General features: G+C 40.6%; 3 protein-coding genes across 4 annotated transcripts in view; 2 read left to right on the plus strand and 1 right to left on the minus strand.

Annotated features, from left to right (window-relative positions):
* The window catches only part of LOC137297079 (fibulin-1-like), a 565,492-nt gene that overhangs the window by 530,064 nt on the left and 17,380 nt on the right, over nt 1-18,048 (plus strand). The gene's annotated exons all lie outside the window — the stretch shown is intronic.
* On the minus strand, nt 170-5,012 carry LOC137295626 (uncharacterized). The gene is made up of 4 exons (XM_067827077.1): nt 4,908-5,012; nt 3,404-3,518; nt 2,627-2,781; nt 170-1,677 (listed from the first exon to the last, which is right to left on the minus strand). Exons 1-4 carry the CDS (start codon nt 4,954-4,956, stop codon nt 1,643-1,645), a joined length of 354 nt encoding a protein of 117 aa, XP_067683178.1. The 5' UTR covers nt 4,957-5,012; the 3' UTR covers nt 170-1,642.
* LOC137296392 (uncharacterized) lies at nt 8,138-16,278 on the plus strand. Of its 2 annotated transcripts, none has more exons than XM_067828190.1 (4): nt 8,138-8,265; nt 12,483-12,606; nt 13,682-13,830; nt 14,223-16,278. In XM_067828190.1, the coding sequence occupies exons 1-4, from the start codon at nt 8,214-8,216 to the stop codon at nt 14,375-14,377; spliced, it is 480 nt and encodes a 159-aa protein (XP_067684291.1). In that variant the 5' UTR covers nt 8,138-8,213; the 3' UTR covers nt 14,378-16,278. The 2 variants fall into 2 exon arrangements, with proteins under 2 accessions (XP_067684291.1, XP_067684290.1); XM_067828189.1 differs by having other exon boundaries at nt 8,171-8,265; nt 12,480-12,606.

Raw genomic sequence — 18,048 nt, forward strand, 5'->3', positions numbered from 1 at the left:
ACAAATTCTGAAGAAGACCCGGGTCATGTGTAGAACATTCGACCACACTGTTAACGCCTTCCATATTTGCTCACTTATCGTTTTAAATGATTCCGATGTCTAGAAAGTAAGTGCACCAAACATTTTGTCACAGTTTTGACAATACAAACAGTACCAAGTACACTATACATACAAAAAGATACAAATGTTTTATTACAATCTATGTACAAGGACGTTGATCACAAAACAGGTGTACAATTATCAAAATATTTCATACACCCGAATCTTCTGTATTATTGTTCTGATTAAACCCTGCACTGTTCAGTGTGAGCTGATCACATTCAATGATAAAAAGCTTGTATACATGTATTTACAGAAGCTGGGGGCGACTCCTCTCGCCTGCGTATAGTAACATAATAACTAAACATCTAATTTGTCATGACAATTAACTAGTGTAAATCACAGGTGTCTATGGAAATGGATAACATGATCACCCGCACTGAAATGACATTTAAATGGAAGCGAGAAATCCTATTCCTGAACACCCTGATAAGATGAGCCTATATCAGATTTAAGGATATGTGGATGGTTTACTGTTGATGACCAGTCCAATAGATGATGGTCATGACAGATTGGCAATAAAAACGTCCATCTGATAAAATATTACAACTGCACCAAAGAGTGAGTGAGTGGATTGGTCTAATCACCGCTGTATAACCGATTCCAGTTATATCATGCTGTCACCTTCATGTCCGAAAGCAAGCAAGAGAAATAGTGTTGACAAACCACGAAACAAACCCGTTTTGGTATTCGATTCTACGTTTCGTATGAGCCAACCAGAAGCAGCTCTCCACTGCTAATTGAGGCACCAGCGCCTGGCACGGAACCACCTGAATCAAAGATTTCGCACTGGAAACGTACTTGATATGTGCTAATAGTACAAGTAGCAACTTAAATCATCCATTCACTCAATCTGTGGATGAGCTGTAATGCGTATGAGGCCATGTCATTTGCGTTTCTTTGTCACAAAATAATATGGAAGTGTTGAAAAGATTAACGAATACCATAAAAGTGGAATAAAATGATATCTGCATTAAAAGAAATGATCATGTTTAGGTCGAAGTAAATAATGTTTTATCTAAACTTTCCACCAGACCTGAAATTCCACACAGAATAGAGTGGTTACCCTATGATAATTTCCATGCAATATTCATACAAAGCATTTATACCTTGGTTCACAAATGGAAAAGTTTCATCTGAAGGGGTTACTTGTTCCACTTTTCCGGGACTAAGGGTTCTTATTCTTCTAATATTTTTATTGGTTTATGAAAATTGAGTGTATGATATGTTGTCTTTATAAAAAATCGATTTTTCTATAAATTAAAATTGCCAGTACCTTTTGGAGTCTCAGATATGAACTGTATGACGCAGTTCTACCATGCGTAGTCATTACATGTCCATTTGTATTGAATAAAACATCATCAGATTGATGCCACTGTTTTCAGCATCTCTGTGTCCAGGGAAGAATCATCTCTGGCTGATTTGGAAGTCTGATAGGATGCTAAATAATCCTCCTCCTCCTCTTCATCTCTAAACTGTTTTAACCGAACTTCCATGTGTCGTCGTTCTAAGATATATCAAGTCTTTGTGTAATGGAGATGTTTCAGTATTTCCTGTCACGGCCTGGGGGTAGGTAGCCTGAAACAAACATTTTGAATTGGAAACACAATCATCCTTGTCTGAGATCTGTCCAGCACTAAATGTTTGAGCCGTTCATATTCAAATTGTAAACGGAACCGTATTTTAAAAATGCGTTTTGTAGTCCAAAGCTAATTCCGCTAAACGCTAAAACATTACTACGAATTCAATGAAAATCACAATAGAGAGTCTGTAGATAAACATGATGAAATGTACGGTTTCAGTTATGTTTTACACCTTTGGCGTTTTTTTAAACCTTCGTTTACAGGGATTATATTTACGCACTGATGCGTCGGGTTTAAAACTGTTATGATCGTAAAAATCTGTATGCCTCATTTCCCCTGGACGAAACAAACAATGTACCCATGATTCTCAGTGTGTGAGTTTGGTGTCAGGTGACTATTACAAATAGTCAAGCATTAAACAATAATGACCTCATCATTGCCATGCTACTGCCATGTGAAGGATATTGAACCTGGGAAAAACGGGTCATTCTCAACAGGGACTTAAACAAGTAACCTTTACACAATTACAGCACATAGATGCAAATTTCTTGTCTAAGTCACTGGTGGGGCGCTGGGGTAGCCTAGTGGTTGAAGCATTCGACAATCACCCTGAAGACCTGGGTTCGATTCCCCACATAGATACAATGTGTAAAGCCTATTCTAGTGTTTGTAGCCGTGATATTGCTGGAATATTGCTAAACGCAGCCTAACGATAACTTCACTCAATCTGTTGACTCTGTAAGTCACTCTCTTAGGTCTTTATGGTTGATGATATTTAAGCAATATGTCGATTTCGGGAACACCATGGATTTCACAAAGTGATACCATCAAGGATATCAAACTGGGGTTTTTTCGAGCCTGGTGAACGCTCGGATAATGAAGCCACTGTAAAACTGCCCTCAAGGCGAGCAGTGACCCTACTAAAGGGAGATAATCCAACTGACCTGGCTCTCTGATGTTCATCCCAGCTGCGGGATACCTGGCTCGCATGTAAGCCTCCTCGCGTCTCTTCCTCTTCTTCATAACACAGCATGCGATGATGATGGAAACGATGACGATGAAAACTGCCGCGAGACAGCAGCCGATGATCAAGCCAGCCCTGCAGACACAATTTAAGACCAGTTCAGTCAGAACTGCCTTGCTTTCGCCTGTGGACCATTTACAGTATGGGTGCAAGGGTGCTGAGCGTCTTAGCGCTAAGGTGACCGTAAGTCCCATTCATTAACATAGATGTATGGTAGTCTTAGTGCTAAGGTTGTTTTGAACAAGAGAAAACAGGAAAAAAACTCTCCCTTGGCCATGTGTTTTGTCTTTGTTTGGTATTAGTCTAACGTTGCTGTCATCAATATTCTCAAAAAAATATAGAGGCCTGAACAAGTCTGTGGGCCAGTCTATACTGTGCCCTTAATATCGAGATGGAATTTATGGGGTGTTTTTGTCTGAGGTTATTGTTTAGGTATAAAAATCAATGGGCCGTACTAATCCTTAAGAGAACGAGGATTAAGACAACAGTCTGTGTAAGAACTGTATGCCAGCAATAGATGGAAAAGCGGTAGAGTTTACAACATTTACTGGCATATATAGTACGACCATGACTGTGACTATGACAATACATGCGACTGTGACGTGACATTGTGACATTGCATAAGACTTTGACAGTGTATGTGTGTCTGTGTGACAATGCATGTGGCTGTGACAGTGCATGACTGATTGTGACTTACTCGCTACAGCAGTGTCGGTTCCAAGAGTCTCCACAGCATCCTACCAGACATTCCAGGTACTCTGGCTGCTGGTCAAACAGGTTCCGGTAGTAGGCACAACGCCAGCACAACGACTCTAAAACACGCAACAGTATAGACGTCATCGTTGACATAATTACTACTGCCCGTGGAGGTTCACTAAAGAATCGGTCTTCAACAGCCCACGCTTGTGGTAAGGGGGGAATAACGAGATCAAGTGTCAGGCTCGCGGACTTGGTTGACACATCCCAAAGCATATATCGATGATCATGCCGTTGATCTCTGGATTATCTGTTCAAGATTCGATTATGGTACAGACCACCGTCATATAACTGGAATGTATTTCAGTGCGTTGTTGAATAAATAAATAATATCATCCTCATCTGAGTCAAATCTTTATTATCTTTCATACCACCTCCATCAATGAGACCCAAGTTGGAAACTCACCAAATAATGATGATAATAACGAAATGACTTGGTAGACATTTAAAACACTTCTCTGAATCGTTCTTAACCTAAACGTTTATTTTACAAGTTAAATACGAAATATACAGTGTCACGACGTTGCGGTATTGTTCGCAATGAACGATTTTGTAATGTATGTATGAATGATTAAATATAATATTATGATGTATACCATTTTCTGATAACATGTAAAGCTTATTTAATTCTGAGACATAAGTATGTTCCTGAATGCATAACATCCTTCTATTTATAAATTTAATGAATTACTGTGTTGGGATAACGTAAATATCCCAGTTAACAGCAACACGTTTTAAAGAAGCTTTCAGGTTAAGAAATGTTGAACTTTACAGTGAACGTCGTTAGTTATTAGTCAGAATTAACTCAGTGTTTCTGTACGCGGTCACGTGTCCGTACTATGAACATCAACGCTGACAACACCTGGCATTCCTCAGTGCTATAAATAGATTCATGACGTCACTAAAAAGAATTCAAAACTATCAAAGCAATCTACCTGTATATTCGACATCATGTCGTATCAGGTCATGTTGGATCTCTATATGTACATAAACATCGATGTCTGTACTTTCCAGCTCACATACAGAGCTGCAATTCAAGCCGTTGGGTTATGATATCTGCCTTCCTCCATTTTTATCCCAATCAAATCGGGGACGAATTTGGGTCAGATCGTTTTCAGGTGTGCCGTTTTGTAAAGCCAGTACCACGGGGTACCAGCTCAAAACCCCCTGTTTACAGTCGCGTCACATATTGCCTTCGAGTATATACATGAGCGATTAATTAAATGATGAGATCAGTTACACCAGATTAATATTTCTGAGATATCATAGCCCCACTGCCCGCTGTGCAAACCATCACGGAATACCTGTCTAATTTGCACTTCCGTCTGTGCTGAGTTTCCGACTTTGAAACTTGAACTATTAACTTTCCTCTTAAGATACATTTTAGACGTCTGTAACAGTAATTCGTTTCGTGTCACAGCGTAAAGGTGTGTAAAGAGACGTACCTGCAATCACCGAAAGGAAGATCAACAGCGAGAGAGTAAACGACGCCATTTTCCTCCGTCACACTGGGGTTGATACATGACACAGAAATGGCGTTATATAGAGGTACAGGTAACAAGCGCGTCCTCGTTATACAGCAGCCCCGTGTCGCGTGGTCAGTTTTGAATAATGTTATAACATGTGACCTCGAGAGGTTCGTTTAGTTTATTTATGGCGGATTTCAGTGTCTTGACATTTCACAAGACTCTGGATGAAAGTCGACATTTGAACGAAATTTACAGGTAATGTGGCTTACCCACAATAAACATGTTGCTGTTTTATAGCATTACTGAAGTGACTATGTGACTTGCCGATTCGTGCACTTTCTAGTCGCCAATATAATTCTTCCATCCAATCTCACGATATTTCTATTTTTCTTCATCATCCAGCAAAACTGAAATCGTTCCTTTTCTATTTTCTGGTTCACAGATCAGATTCGATAGACTGGACTTAAAAAGGAAATATATGTGTTAGATTTAGTTGAAGTTATTTACTCGAGTTAGTCATGCATCCTAGATCAAACTAAGGCCACAGCTAAAATATTCGCTCAAAGATATAATAGCACCTTACCTATTCATTTACTGGATGATAATTGATGTCTTGTATGAGGTCACTGCCCAGTCTGATGTAAAATGGAGTGAGTGAGTTAGTGAGCCAGTGAGTTTTACGCCGTTTTAGCAAGATTCGAGTATTCCAGTAACGTCACAGTATTCGTGTAGCGTCACTGAGGATAATATCAGAAATGGTCTTCAAACACTGTGGAGAATCGAACCCGAGTCTTTCGCGTGACGAGCGAATGTTTTAACCACTAGACTACCCTTAAAGGGATTATAAAATGGACAACTCCTTAAAATGTGTGCGTACGAGTGAGTGTGTTTTTAGAAGCTTTTGGCAATATTCCAGCAATATCACGAAGTCGCACGCATAAAATGGACTTCACACAGTGGGAATCGAACCCTGGTCTTCGGTGCGACGAGCGAACCCTTTAGCCACTTAGCAAACGTTGACTTGCCCATTAACACAAGACCAGTGAGTAAGTATACAATGCAGTTGTACGCGGCACTCGGCAATATTTCAACTATATGGTCGAGTATGGACAAAACAATCCACAGATCAACAGCGTGAGCATCGATCTGCTAAAATGTGAACCGACATATGTCAACGAAATCAGCAAACCTGACCACCCGATGCCTTCAGTCGCCTCTTAAGACAAACATGGCTTACTGAAGATCAGTTATTACCCAGATCTTCACGTGTATCAATACCAGTAACAGGCCTGTGGCACATCACGTTTACATAACATTTAACTCCAGTGTCTTAAAGAATTATTTTGCTAATTACTGGAACACCACAACCCAATATCCATTCAGTGATGTAACTTCAGCTGACAAAATAGAGCGTTTAGACAGCGGATCCCAGAGCTACCACTGCTACGTCTGTTAACCCCATGACACCATCACACAGAGACATCCACGACCTCTTGTGTCACAAGCATTACCAACGTTGATCTAAATATAGAACATTTAGCTGCAGGAAATATATCACCTGTCAGCTGATATGAAATATACACAACTAATTACAATGATATCCATACGTAAACCGTCTTGGGAGTGTCAAATTCAGATAATATTCCGCCAATCATAGTTTAGCGGCTTCGCTGATAAAAAAATATATTTCCATAGGCCAAAGAAGATAACATTACAGAAACATTACATTGTTGAAATCTCTGGCACCGTTTCATTGAATTAAATATACATCTAGACAACTTCACACTACTATTTCTACTATTTGGATACGTCAAGCGTACAATTGTTTTCCCGAATGTTTTAAATCGCATTTATTTCTTAAATATAAAAGCCAAAAATACAAGCAAAACAAGACATTCATTTTCAGCTCGACTGATCCTGAACTGATGACTTCATCTGCAGAAGCGACATTCTGAATCAATACCTATGCGTCTCCAAATTTTACCATCAACCGGGGCAGTCATATCTAAAGACTGAGAGCACTTGGGGCTGTAAAACGGTTTTGTAAGATGGATGCGCTGTCAGGTTTGGTCTTGGTGATAATGACTGCCATCTTTAGGTGTTTTACTGTTAACTATTTCAAACTGATTCCTTCAACATTTGCCTTCAACATTAACATAGGAAAAACGACTTTTCTATATAAGTTTCGTCGCTCTATCCTAATCACTAATTAATCTCTAGTTTTGATTAATTATATACCTTTCAAAGATGTATGACTCAGTATCTTGCCATATGTAATATATCCGGAAAAAGTTAAAATCTCTGTGAAATGGCCAATCAGTACTGGACATCTGTCCGTAAACAGGGTAGGTAGGGGTAACCTAGTGGATACGGCGTTCGCTTGTCTCGCCGAATACCCGAGATCGACCCGATATGAGTATATTGTGTGAAGCCATTTCTGGTGTTCCCCTCCGTGAAATTGTTGGAATATTGCTAAAAGCTGGGTAAAACTAGACTCACTCACTGTAAGTAAATAATCTATAGTTTTATGATAATTGTTCAGAGAACAACAAGAGAGTACTATCAATCATAACTACATTTTCTGTATACAGACAATCCAGTGATTAACACTCGATCTACGCGATTCGGATACAATTGCATGTATGAACCAAGTCAGCGTCGCCTGACTACCTGATCTCATTACTCGCTTCTTCCGACAAGCATGGATTGCTCAGGTTCATTGCAATAGGGACGTCGAGTTAAACGTGGTACCATTGTCAATACAAGGGAAGATATTTTTTATTATCGTATTATTCAACATGGAGCATTATCTTCCTTAGTGCGAGACTTTACAATGTGTGATGTGTGGGTTGTCACTGTGCCTTAATGCAGCTAAAAGCGGCGTAAAATGATACTCACTACAATCACTGCCAGGGGACCAAGGTAATGTGTCATTCTTGAAGTTCCGAATCTGAAAACAAAGCCTAGTATTTATAGTTCAAGATTTGCTTTCATATATGTGTAAAATGAAAATACTTATATATTCAAAACGAACAAAACTTGTTATCAACTGACGGAAATCCTTGCGACTTGAATCCCCACACTCGAACACCAGTTCGGAAATCCTTACCTGTGATTGGCGGTATAAGTATCCTCTTCACCACAGCTAATCGTAACCGGTTGTTTACGAACCGGTTTGAAGACTGTTGACCCGGCGCTCTGGCCTCAGGTAATGTGAGGTGTATGTACATAAACGTCACGGTTGGGACTCGCTAGAACAGACAGTTTCAGCTGAGGAACAACATGGACTACCTACCTATATTACTGCTAGGTATAGTTAGTCTTCTGGAGTACGGTAAGTTCTTAGTATAATTCACTTTTAATCAACCCAAGTGAAAGTCCAATAATATTAATTGAAGAAGATATGAAGTACGTTTTCTTAAATAGGTGTGAAAAAGTTCCCCCTGTTCTCTGGAAGTCAGTAAGTAGGCTGTGTAATTCATGTTATGGAACGTAAGTGGTGTACATTCATTTGAAGAAGATGGAAAACGGTATGGTATCTGGAAGTTTAATATGAAGCCCCCTCCCACCAGTCTCAGATGAGGTACACATCCGTAGAACTGTGACAAGAATGGGCACAGAACATCATGACTGTGTTTATGAATTTGACAGTCACGCCGACTCATTACGTTACAAGAATGCATTGCATGTAAAATACATGTATACACAGAGATAACTTTAAAAGGTTGTGAAAGTGTGAGTTTAGCGTCAGTCAAGAACTACAATTATGTAATAAATACGCAAAGGTTTACAAAACACCGTTACGTAGGAATCTTGCTTTCTCATGTCAGTTACATCTTAAACTGTTCCTTTCTCTGATTTGCATAATACTCCCCCATGTGTGTATTTGAGATAAGATGGTGGGTGCTATCATTATTGGGTTAATGGATGCACAAGGATGATATAAGCTAGATATAAATAGATTGCTTGTCACACTTGGTTCGGGCCGGGGCCAGGCAGGGCGAACAGCCTCGGGCCAGAGTTGATGCGAGTTGATTTACAACCATCTCGACGCCATATTTCCCCAGATTGTTGTTGGGGCGTCTGTACGTGCTGTTGTGATTATCTGTACATGGGGATCAATCAGTATTTAAAACCATACGACAATTTGTGGTGTATACGACTTCAGCAGTAGTTAAGCGTTTAATATTTTCTTCTGCCTGTCAAAAAGCCCATGTCGTTACTATAGTTTTATCTGTAATAATTCCTGTCAGTTTACTCACTCGCTTACTCACTCACTCATTCATGGATGGATGGATTTTTCATTCATCCGTTCATTCATTCACTCATTCACTAACTCACACATTCATTCATTCACTGATGCATTTATTAATGAGCTCTCATTTATTTATTTATTTATTTATTTATTTATTTATTTATTTATTTAATATGATTGTCTGCTTCGTCCAATATCATCAAGCTCCCGGTCCACATCTTACACATCTCACACCCGTACTTATGATTTCTCACAGTAACAAGAAGGCCACTGGGTCAACCAAGCCATTACCTAATTCGTCCACTGTCCACTCGAGCCAGCAGAGGCATTAGACGTCATTACGTCGGGGACTGTTCGGCTTCAGTGACCGGTTCAAACTGGTCACATTATGTCAGACTGGAACACCCTTTGGAGGTCACTTAGGCTTTGCCCATGTAACAATACTTCATCTCTGATCTCTGACTAGCGGAATGTGTGTTAGGCCATCGTGTACAAACGACCTTCTGAACCGTTACGAACTTCCAAGACCCGTTAACTACAATATCAGTGTGATAATACTGGCTATAATACTGTGATAATATGACCAACAATGAGCGAGTTTAGGTTTTCGCCGCTTTTAGCAATATATTGAAGTAATATCACGGGGACACCAGAAATGGACTACACACATTGTAATCATGTGGGGAATCGAAACCGGGTCTTTGGCGTGACGAGCGAACGCTTTAACCATTAGACTACCCTACTGCCCACAACCTCTAGTGTGAACTGATAAAATGTTAGTGTCATCCTGTGTTATAGTTAACATATACTTGACATATACTTAACATCCCACTCACTCACTACAGATACATGCTGGTACTAAGTTTATTACTAAAGTGGCATTATTAAAAACCGTTTTGCTGAGACCTCAGTAAGTCCTTGTTAGGATATAGGAGTTTACCACCTCAGCGCTAAGGTCACATAGTGTACATAGTAAAAGACAAGTTCACGCAGCGTACCTAATAGAGTTTTAGCTTTGGGGAGAGATTTGCTCTTTAGAGCTAACGAGGACGGTTATGTACATAATCCCGGCATCTGTTAAGAATAATAACAGAAGGTGATGTGGGATGGTGAGGCAGCCAAATATTTAAAGTGTCCACTTGTCACGCTAAACCCGGGTTCGATCCCAAAATGAGTAGTGTATGAAGCCCATTTCTGGCGTCCCCCGCCGTGATATTGCTGGAATATTGCTAAAGACGGCGTAAAACCATACTTACTCACTAATCAGAGAAGTGTATCCTTCATAAGGAGTGAGTGAGTTTATTTTTACGCCGCTGTTAGCAACATTCCAGCAACATCACGGCGGGGGACACCACAAATGGGTGTCATATATTTCCTTCATAAGGAGGTCTGATAAGCTCAATATGGTACAGGATATCATTCATCAGTTATAAAGGAAAATGTAATTACACCACCGTAATTTCTTCGCGCAGCTGAAATGTGCTGAGTAGGTTTGAACACCGTTCATAGGACCTAACCAGCAAACACGACGATCTCAGAGAATGTAGGGATTAGGAACAACAGGAATACAAACAGTCAAAACAGTGACCTGAACGTAGATAGCTATTTTTGGTGAGATGCCCCGTGGGTCGCCTTTGATAGTGACATTTAGACTGAAGTCAGGGAGAATCAGTCAAATCTCATGTGCACGGGGCACAAACATCGGGAATACCTCAAATAATGGAGAGTACCTGCTCGCTCAGTCGTTGACGGTAATTGCGAACATAGTTGCAATGACGTAATGTTTTAAAAAGGTGTAATTAAGGTGAAAAAAATAAACAAGTGTTTTTCAGAGGAGTGTAGGGTCGCTGGCTGGAGAGAGAGAAGGGAGGGGTGTAGAGCGTGAATCTATCAATATTCTTGTATTCTTGAGACTTAGGATAGCTGCAACAGAGAAGTTATCATTTTCTCGTCGACAGGAGTTTTGGAAATACGGAATATGAATGAATCACAGCGTTGAATAATAAATGCAGGGTTATAAGATGATGTTTAATCATGTCCGCTTGTATCATGACGTATTAAGACAGTTTCTGTTTTTCGTATGTTTAAATCCATGAACACATTTGTCGGAAATGAAAATCCCAAATAATTAAACGTCTTGCACAAGAAGACACATGTGATATTCGGCGATGCATAACGGAATGTCTCCCGGCAATTTGATGTAGTCAAGTCACATGGGTCTGACGCACCCCTGCTGTACTTCCTCCAAGTGATGTCACGTGGTGTGTCTGTTCGTGCACATACACTAAAACCTGCCCGAATATGATTTATTAATATGCTGTATAATACTTGGTACACACTACGTTGTCTGCTTAACGTTAGACTCACTCAAGCCGTGGGAGTGTGTGAGTGCATTTAGTATTACGCCGCACTCAGCAATATTCCATCAATATGGCGATGGTCTGTATATTATCGATTCTGGACCAGACAATCCAGTGATGCTCATGCAGTTGGGATGCGATGTCACGTGTGAACCCAGTCACCGAGTCTGACCTCCGAACCCTTTAATCGATAAGCATGGGCCACTGAAGACATGTCCCAAGACTTAGATGGAGGAGGTTTTACAGAGTATGTCGTGTCAACCAAATACAGGAACAAACCCGAACTTACGCAGATTATAGACTTCGACCACGTTCACGCAACACATAGGCACGGGCCATCATTAGAGCGAATAGCGTCGTCGAAAATTCAAGACTGACCGACATAAATCTGTTAGTTGCACAATGGTCGCACATACAGAGGCACACTTCACACTAACCTAAGCTAAGCACACACACACATGTACGGGCATAATGTTGTGACGAAGATCACTTTAAGTAAGAGTTTGACACAGATAGCCTTCGTGGTCACATGCCCCGGGTGCTGAAGGTGACGTGTTAAATTTCGGACAGCGTCATACCAAACACATTAAAATGAACGTCTTGTTGTTTTACTTTGTCTTCCTTTGAGACGAAATTTGTGAAACGAAGTTAAACGTCCCACGCCATATCAGGGGCGGTTCAGTAGCCTAGGGGTTAAAGCGTTCGCTCGTCACGCCGAAACTTAAGTTCGATCCCCAAATTGGTTCAGTGTGTGAAGCCAATTTCTGGCGTCTCCGCCATGATATTGCTGGAATATTGCCAAGTGCGGGGTAAAACTAATCATCCCAGTCTCACTCATCTGACATATAATTAGCATCACATGGTATATTCACTGGTATACTGGCGTTAAGGACCGCAGTATCTCGTCTCTTATATCGGTAAATATCGTTCCAGCAGTTTCTGCCGACCTCTGCCCATTCCATCACTTAGACGACATCTTCGGGAGCAGCATAAAATTTAAATACTGTCGTCACGGATGCTGCGGGGATGTCATAAAGAACGTGTGTTGTCCCTCACTCCCGTAAGTAATTACATGTATGTAATTCGCATCTCGGAATGACATAATTACCATTCAAACCAGGCTGAAAATACACCAAAGCGTTGAGAGTTAACTTTTGTTTTAAAAAAAAATCCAATGCCAAATAAATATATAGAAACTTAGCAAATATTGACAATAACTATGTTCTGAAAGCCTTCACTGTGGCCTGAATCAGGCCATAAGCGGCTGAAGGAATTGTGCTTTTACTACAAGAGATGATACTCTATTACTCTAAACATGGAGGTTAAAAGAGCACATTTCTTGAATTATCAGTGTCTTAAATACATAAACGTACATCTGTACAACCTTACAGGTCAAGCTGTTTATTTAATCATATACTTTCCATCAAAAGTTTAGACTCACTTAGGACGCTCACTATACATTATGTATAATGCATATGTATATGTGGTTTTCTCCACTAACTGCAAATCTTATACAGATTAATTGCACCGAGTTCATGCATCAAATTACTGAAAAGCATGTGCAAATACCGTGCATTTGAACGGCTGAGTTTGGGTGAAGGTTTTTAAGAATGTGTCATTTTTCACTGATGTTGATCATTTATCGCACTGATGACAATATTCGCTTCAAAGTTACGAATTTGTTGTACAATACGTGTTCGTGTGTAAACAGTACCCTTAAGAAGAATGAACTATTTTGAACACTTGCCTGCAGTAAATGGCTATATTTACAATAGTTTTTGATGGAAAGTATAATTTTTTTGGTGTCATAGTAACGGATGATGCAGAATGTCATAACGGGCATTGTGATGTAGCCACTGTTTCATTATAATGACGTTTCCTGTAAAGTTAAGGGTCAGTTTGTTAGCCTAGTAGTTAAAGTGATGGCTCGTCACGGTGAACATCCGTGTTCGATTCCCCACATGGGTACAATATTTGAAGCCAATTTCACTGCCGTGATATTCCTGGAATAGTGCTAAAGTGGCTTAAAACAACACTCACCTACCCTATAATGTAGGTTGTGGGGACTAATAGGACCTAAGTATAGGGAATTTACTATTATAGTATTTATAATTCATGCAATTACAACTCTTTAGTCTGGAGCTGGTGACTGGCTGCGTTGCTGGGGCCGTTGTAGTTATCGTCGTCATCGTGGTGTTGACGTGCTGCTTCTGCGCCAGATCGCAAGCCAGGTCTCGACACATCATCCGAACTGCAGTCTTAACGCCGACAGTGTTCCATACAGGTAAGTTTCTATGTAGTTGTGTTATATACTTACAGGGAGATCGCGTTAATCCAACTTGTGTTATATCTGGGATTACTAGGAGCGTCTGTATTGAGTACTAGAATACGTAATGTAGTGCTTTACGTTTTAAATAGCATTTGTATTGAAAGCGTATTTTTCAGGCAATATTTTGTTTCTGATTTTACCGTGTTTTGTAATTATCATATTGTCAATTTCATCTTCATTAATAATACATATTACATCACGAAATATACGGTTCAGTTTATGACATGTACACCTGCAACTTAGGACATGTACACCTGCAACAAGTAATCTTGACACGTCGTTTAAAAAAATCTCGAATGTTTTATCCATAACAAAGTTCATAAAGAGGACGTATTTTTCTCCTTCAGATTCCGCCAATTCTGGCCTGTCTCCGGACATGCCCGATGTTTGCCGACCTCCTCCATATGACATAGTCACGTCGGAGCTTGATAAACCACCATCATACGAGGAAATCATGCGCAATTCCCCCGAATATGAGGAAAACTCTGCGCACGGGAAGTAGAACCGGAAGTTGTGCCAATATATGTCTATATGTTATGACCGGCCTACACAATCAGAACATACTCATCCCTCAAGTGAAAGGGACATACACAAGACGCAGTCTATCGGGAATATTTTATATACCAAAAGAACAAGCCTAATGTACATACATGTGCAATACTTCCTCTGCGTTGGTACAAGATGATGTTGTCAGAAGGTTGTACTGACGACGGTTTGTCATCGTCAACGTCCATGCTAGTCATTCTCCAACACTACTGCTATTTTGGTGGACGTCATATCACAGACAACAGGTTATCTACCTTTGATTGTCTCTGCACAGACCCAGAGAGAAAAGAGCTATTCCATAATATATGCATCTCGTAGCACAGTGGTGTATTCACTTGACTCTGTATCTATTACCGAGGATAATATTTGGTTTGTTGATCATTTCTCCCGTTAACCTGTAAATATTAATATTGATTGTCCCTGACAAGCGATATTTTGATGTGCATTCACGGATCCTTGATACTACCATATAACAGAGAAGTGATGTGAGGTTCCAGGTAACATTAACGGTGGTCTCAAAACAGAGATCGCTGTCTGGAACAGTTACAATTGATGTACGATAAAGGAAACGCTTTTTGATCCGTGGTTCTATCGTTACTGAGCACCTTCTGCTAGACCTCACAATGGATGCATAAAGCTACTGGCCCTTGCACGTTTAGCGGATAAATTGTTGCTATGGTATGCTTTTGATATCACGCACGCCATACGGTTACTTACTCAGTGTTCATCTCGACGAAGGGTGAAACGTTGAACAGGAGACAAAGGGAGTACTATTTAAGTCATGCCATGGGAAGTCACATGGGGTATTTCGGCCTGTAAGTCTCGCGAGGCGCTATTCCCAATACTGAAGCTCGTTCCATGCTCCCGTGCTGGCCAACTTGCAATATGCAAGGCTGGGCCTAGCTGACTAACCGTTATAAGCATTCTCATGGTTAGTGTAAATTCAGAAAACCACTTCTGGTTCAAAACTGCTCGACTGTCAACTATGACTTTTCTAGACTGGACCAGGTGTACATATTTGCTGTGCAGGTTTAGGCATGACAGAACCCTTCACTGTGGGTTCTTTCATCTGTTTTAAGTTTCCAGGCTCGCACAATGCCATCACTCGTTAGCACCAAACGTCACAGACACACATCACTTTGGGTCGTGCTCATATACTGAACTGACCTTGATGTAACTGAAATTCTATCCAAACTCGCTCATTCAACGAAGGGAATTTTACATAGTTTTGGATTAATACTGCAATCGTGTTGATCCGTTTAGAAACCGTGAACCGGGTTGCCAAAAACATTAGTTGAGGTCATGGCTTTCGCCAATACAACAAAAAAATGTTTCAGACGTGGTAGTTTTAGAGATATTGCTCCTGGAGTGATATCAGCTGTCTTACAGCAACGTCAGCAACACAACAAACCCGACGCAACGAACGGATTTTTTGCACGAAAGTTTCTGGACCGTATCATGGGTCGTTATTAACTTGCATGCTTCAGAATAGGATTTTATATTCCGCCTTTACGTTTCATGTCACCTTCCTAAATCAGGACTACAGGAGCATGTATGTACGAAAGCAAGAAGATATCAAAGTTTATTTCGCTCTTTGACACTATTTTTGCGATTAGGCCCGAAAGAGTTATGGCCACAAGGAACATGGGACTAATGTCTATATAATCTATTTACGTTTTGAATGTTTTGTTTTCGGACGAAAATGTCTGTTTCAGCAATACTGACTTCAGACAAATGTGAACTATAATCTGTCTCAGGTGTGGCAGGTTCCTTGTTAAGGAAATGTGCATTACTGTGTATTATATTGTATCCGCATATTCGATGATATTGTTATGTACATAAAAGTATATATTTTATCACTATTGGGCTGTTCTTTATTTCATTGTATTCATTATCTACTGGAAGACAAGGGAGGTCCTGTGGAGCTTCATTTCTGTAGAGTCAAGGATCCGCTGCTTTTTTATTCCAATCCAGATTCGTCCATTTTGCAGATATTGGCCCTGGCACAAGGGAGTTACCTTAAACTGATAGAACAGCTGTTAACTAATAGATCGGCTATTAACTAAATAAATAGATCAGCCGTTGTCATAGACCCATACATCACACGAATAGAAATGTCTGTTTGCATTTCTTTCAGCAGTGAGGTTGTCATCCTTCATTTTAATGACCAGTTAGATGCAAATGTTCATCCTGCATGACGCAAGGATTGAATGCAAACTAATTAAGTATTTCTTCTTCGCCGATTTAATATATGCACAAGAGATGCCAATCTTCTAGATCTGTGACGTAATATATGCTCAAAAAATGTTCATTCTCTAGCTCTGAGACGTAATATATGCACCAGACATGTTCATCATACGAATTTGTGACGTAATATATGCACAAGAGATGTTCACCCTCTGTATATGTGACGTAATATATACCAACGATGTTCTCCAAGTAGATAGTACTGTAGTAGTAGTTAGTACTGTAAGCTGAACCACAAAAGAAACGTCACACTGATGGTGGTTTCCTACAGCACACATTTAATTCACTCTGGTTAAAAATCGAAGCTGAGGATTGAGTTCAAACTTGACAATTATGGTTTGGACACATTATCGGGAATCACATTTAGAGTTCACGTCAACGAAATCACCAAAACATATTCCATAAATATATCCAAAGTCTGTACTGGGCGTGGGCTCCATGAAGCGTTGCATTATCTCTGCATGTAATGAAATGGACGATTGATGACGACCATAGACACTTGGGTCTAAGGTGTGCGAAATGCCTGATTGGGCCCAGTTCTGGTGGCCCCGATCGGGGGTTATTCAATCTTCTTTGAATCTCTTCCCAAAGGTGAGAGTGCAGGCTATTGTGCAGTTTGGACGTCATCTTGTCGTGCGAAGTCCAATGGCGTTCCGGCTGTACTTGCACGACCATTGTTGGAAGATTTGAGTTCTGTGACGTCCAAAATGTGCTACAACGTGGGGACTTGGTCTATACAGCAAGTAGTTGTCATGTCATCCTCATCCTGGATCCAGATTCTAGATCACCACGGTGTAATCTAACTGGTTCAGACCAATTGCGCACCACATCGTGATGCTTGGACCACCCCACGGGTCTCTTTCAACAATACACTTATTGGAAAACAGTTCCATGCCTTCACCATACTCTTACTCTCAGACCTACTGCCGAAACACAGTATCGACTTTCATGAAACATAAGCACAGTTTTCCATTATAGACAACGAAACCTCGATGCTGATTTCACCATTGCAGTCGGCTTGGCGGTGACCAGCGGTGAGGTCTGGACTAAGAGATGGTCTGTGACAGCTGAGGTTTCTTCAGCGCGAACGTCGACTCACTGTAACGACACTGATGGGTATGTTGTCAGTCCCAATGGTCTGGCGTGCTGTGGCCGTCGCCCATGGGAAGTGATCTTGCAGATGGTTGCGCACAATCTGTCGGTCTTGACGTTTTAAAGCTACGGAAGGTCGCCCGCTGCATGGAAGAATTTGGATGCTGTTATTGAACTGACACCACTCCTGCAGACGGTAGACTGTTCTAACGTGAACATTTAAGTTATTGGCAACCTTTCATGCAGTCTGGGCAACTTGCAATCTTCCAAAGAACTGTTTCCTCTCTG

Source organism: Haliotis asinina, chromosome 9 (assembly GCF_037392515.1).
Source record: "Haliotis asinina isolate JCU_RB_2024 chromosome 9, JCU_Hal_asi_v2, whole genome shotgun sequence".
Taxonomy (NCBI): domain Eukaryota; kingdom Metazoa; phylum Mollusca; class Gastropoda; order Lepetellida; family Haliotidae; genus Haliotis; species Haliotis asinina.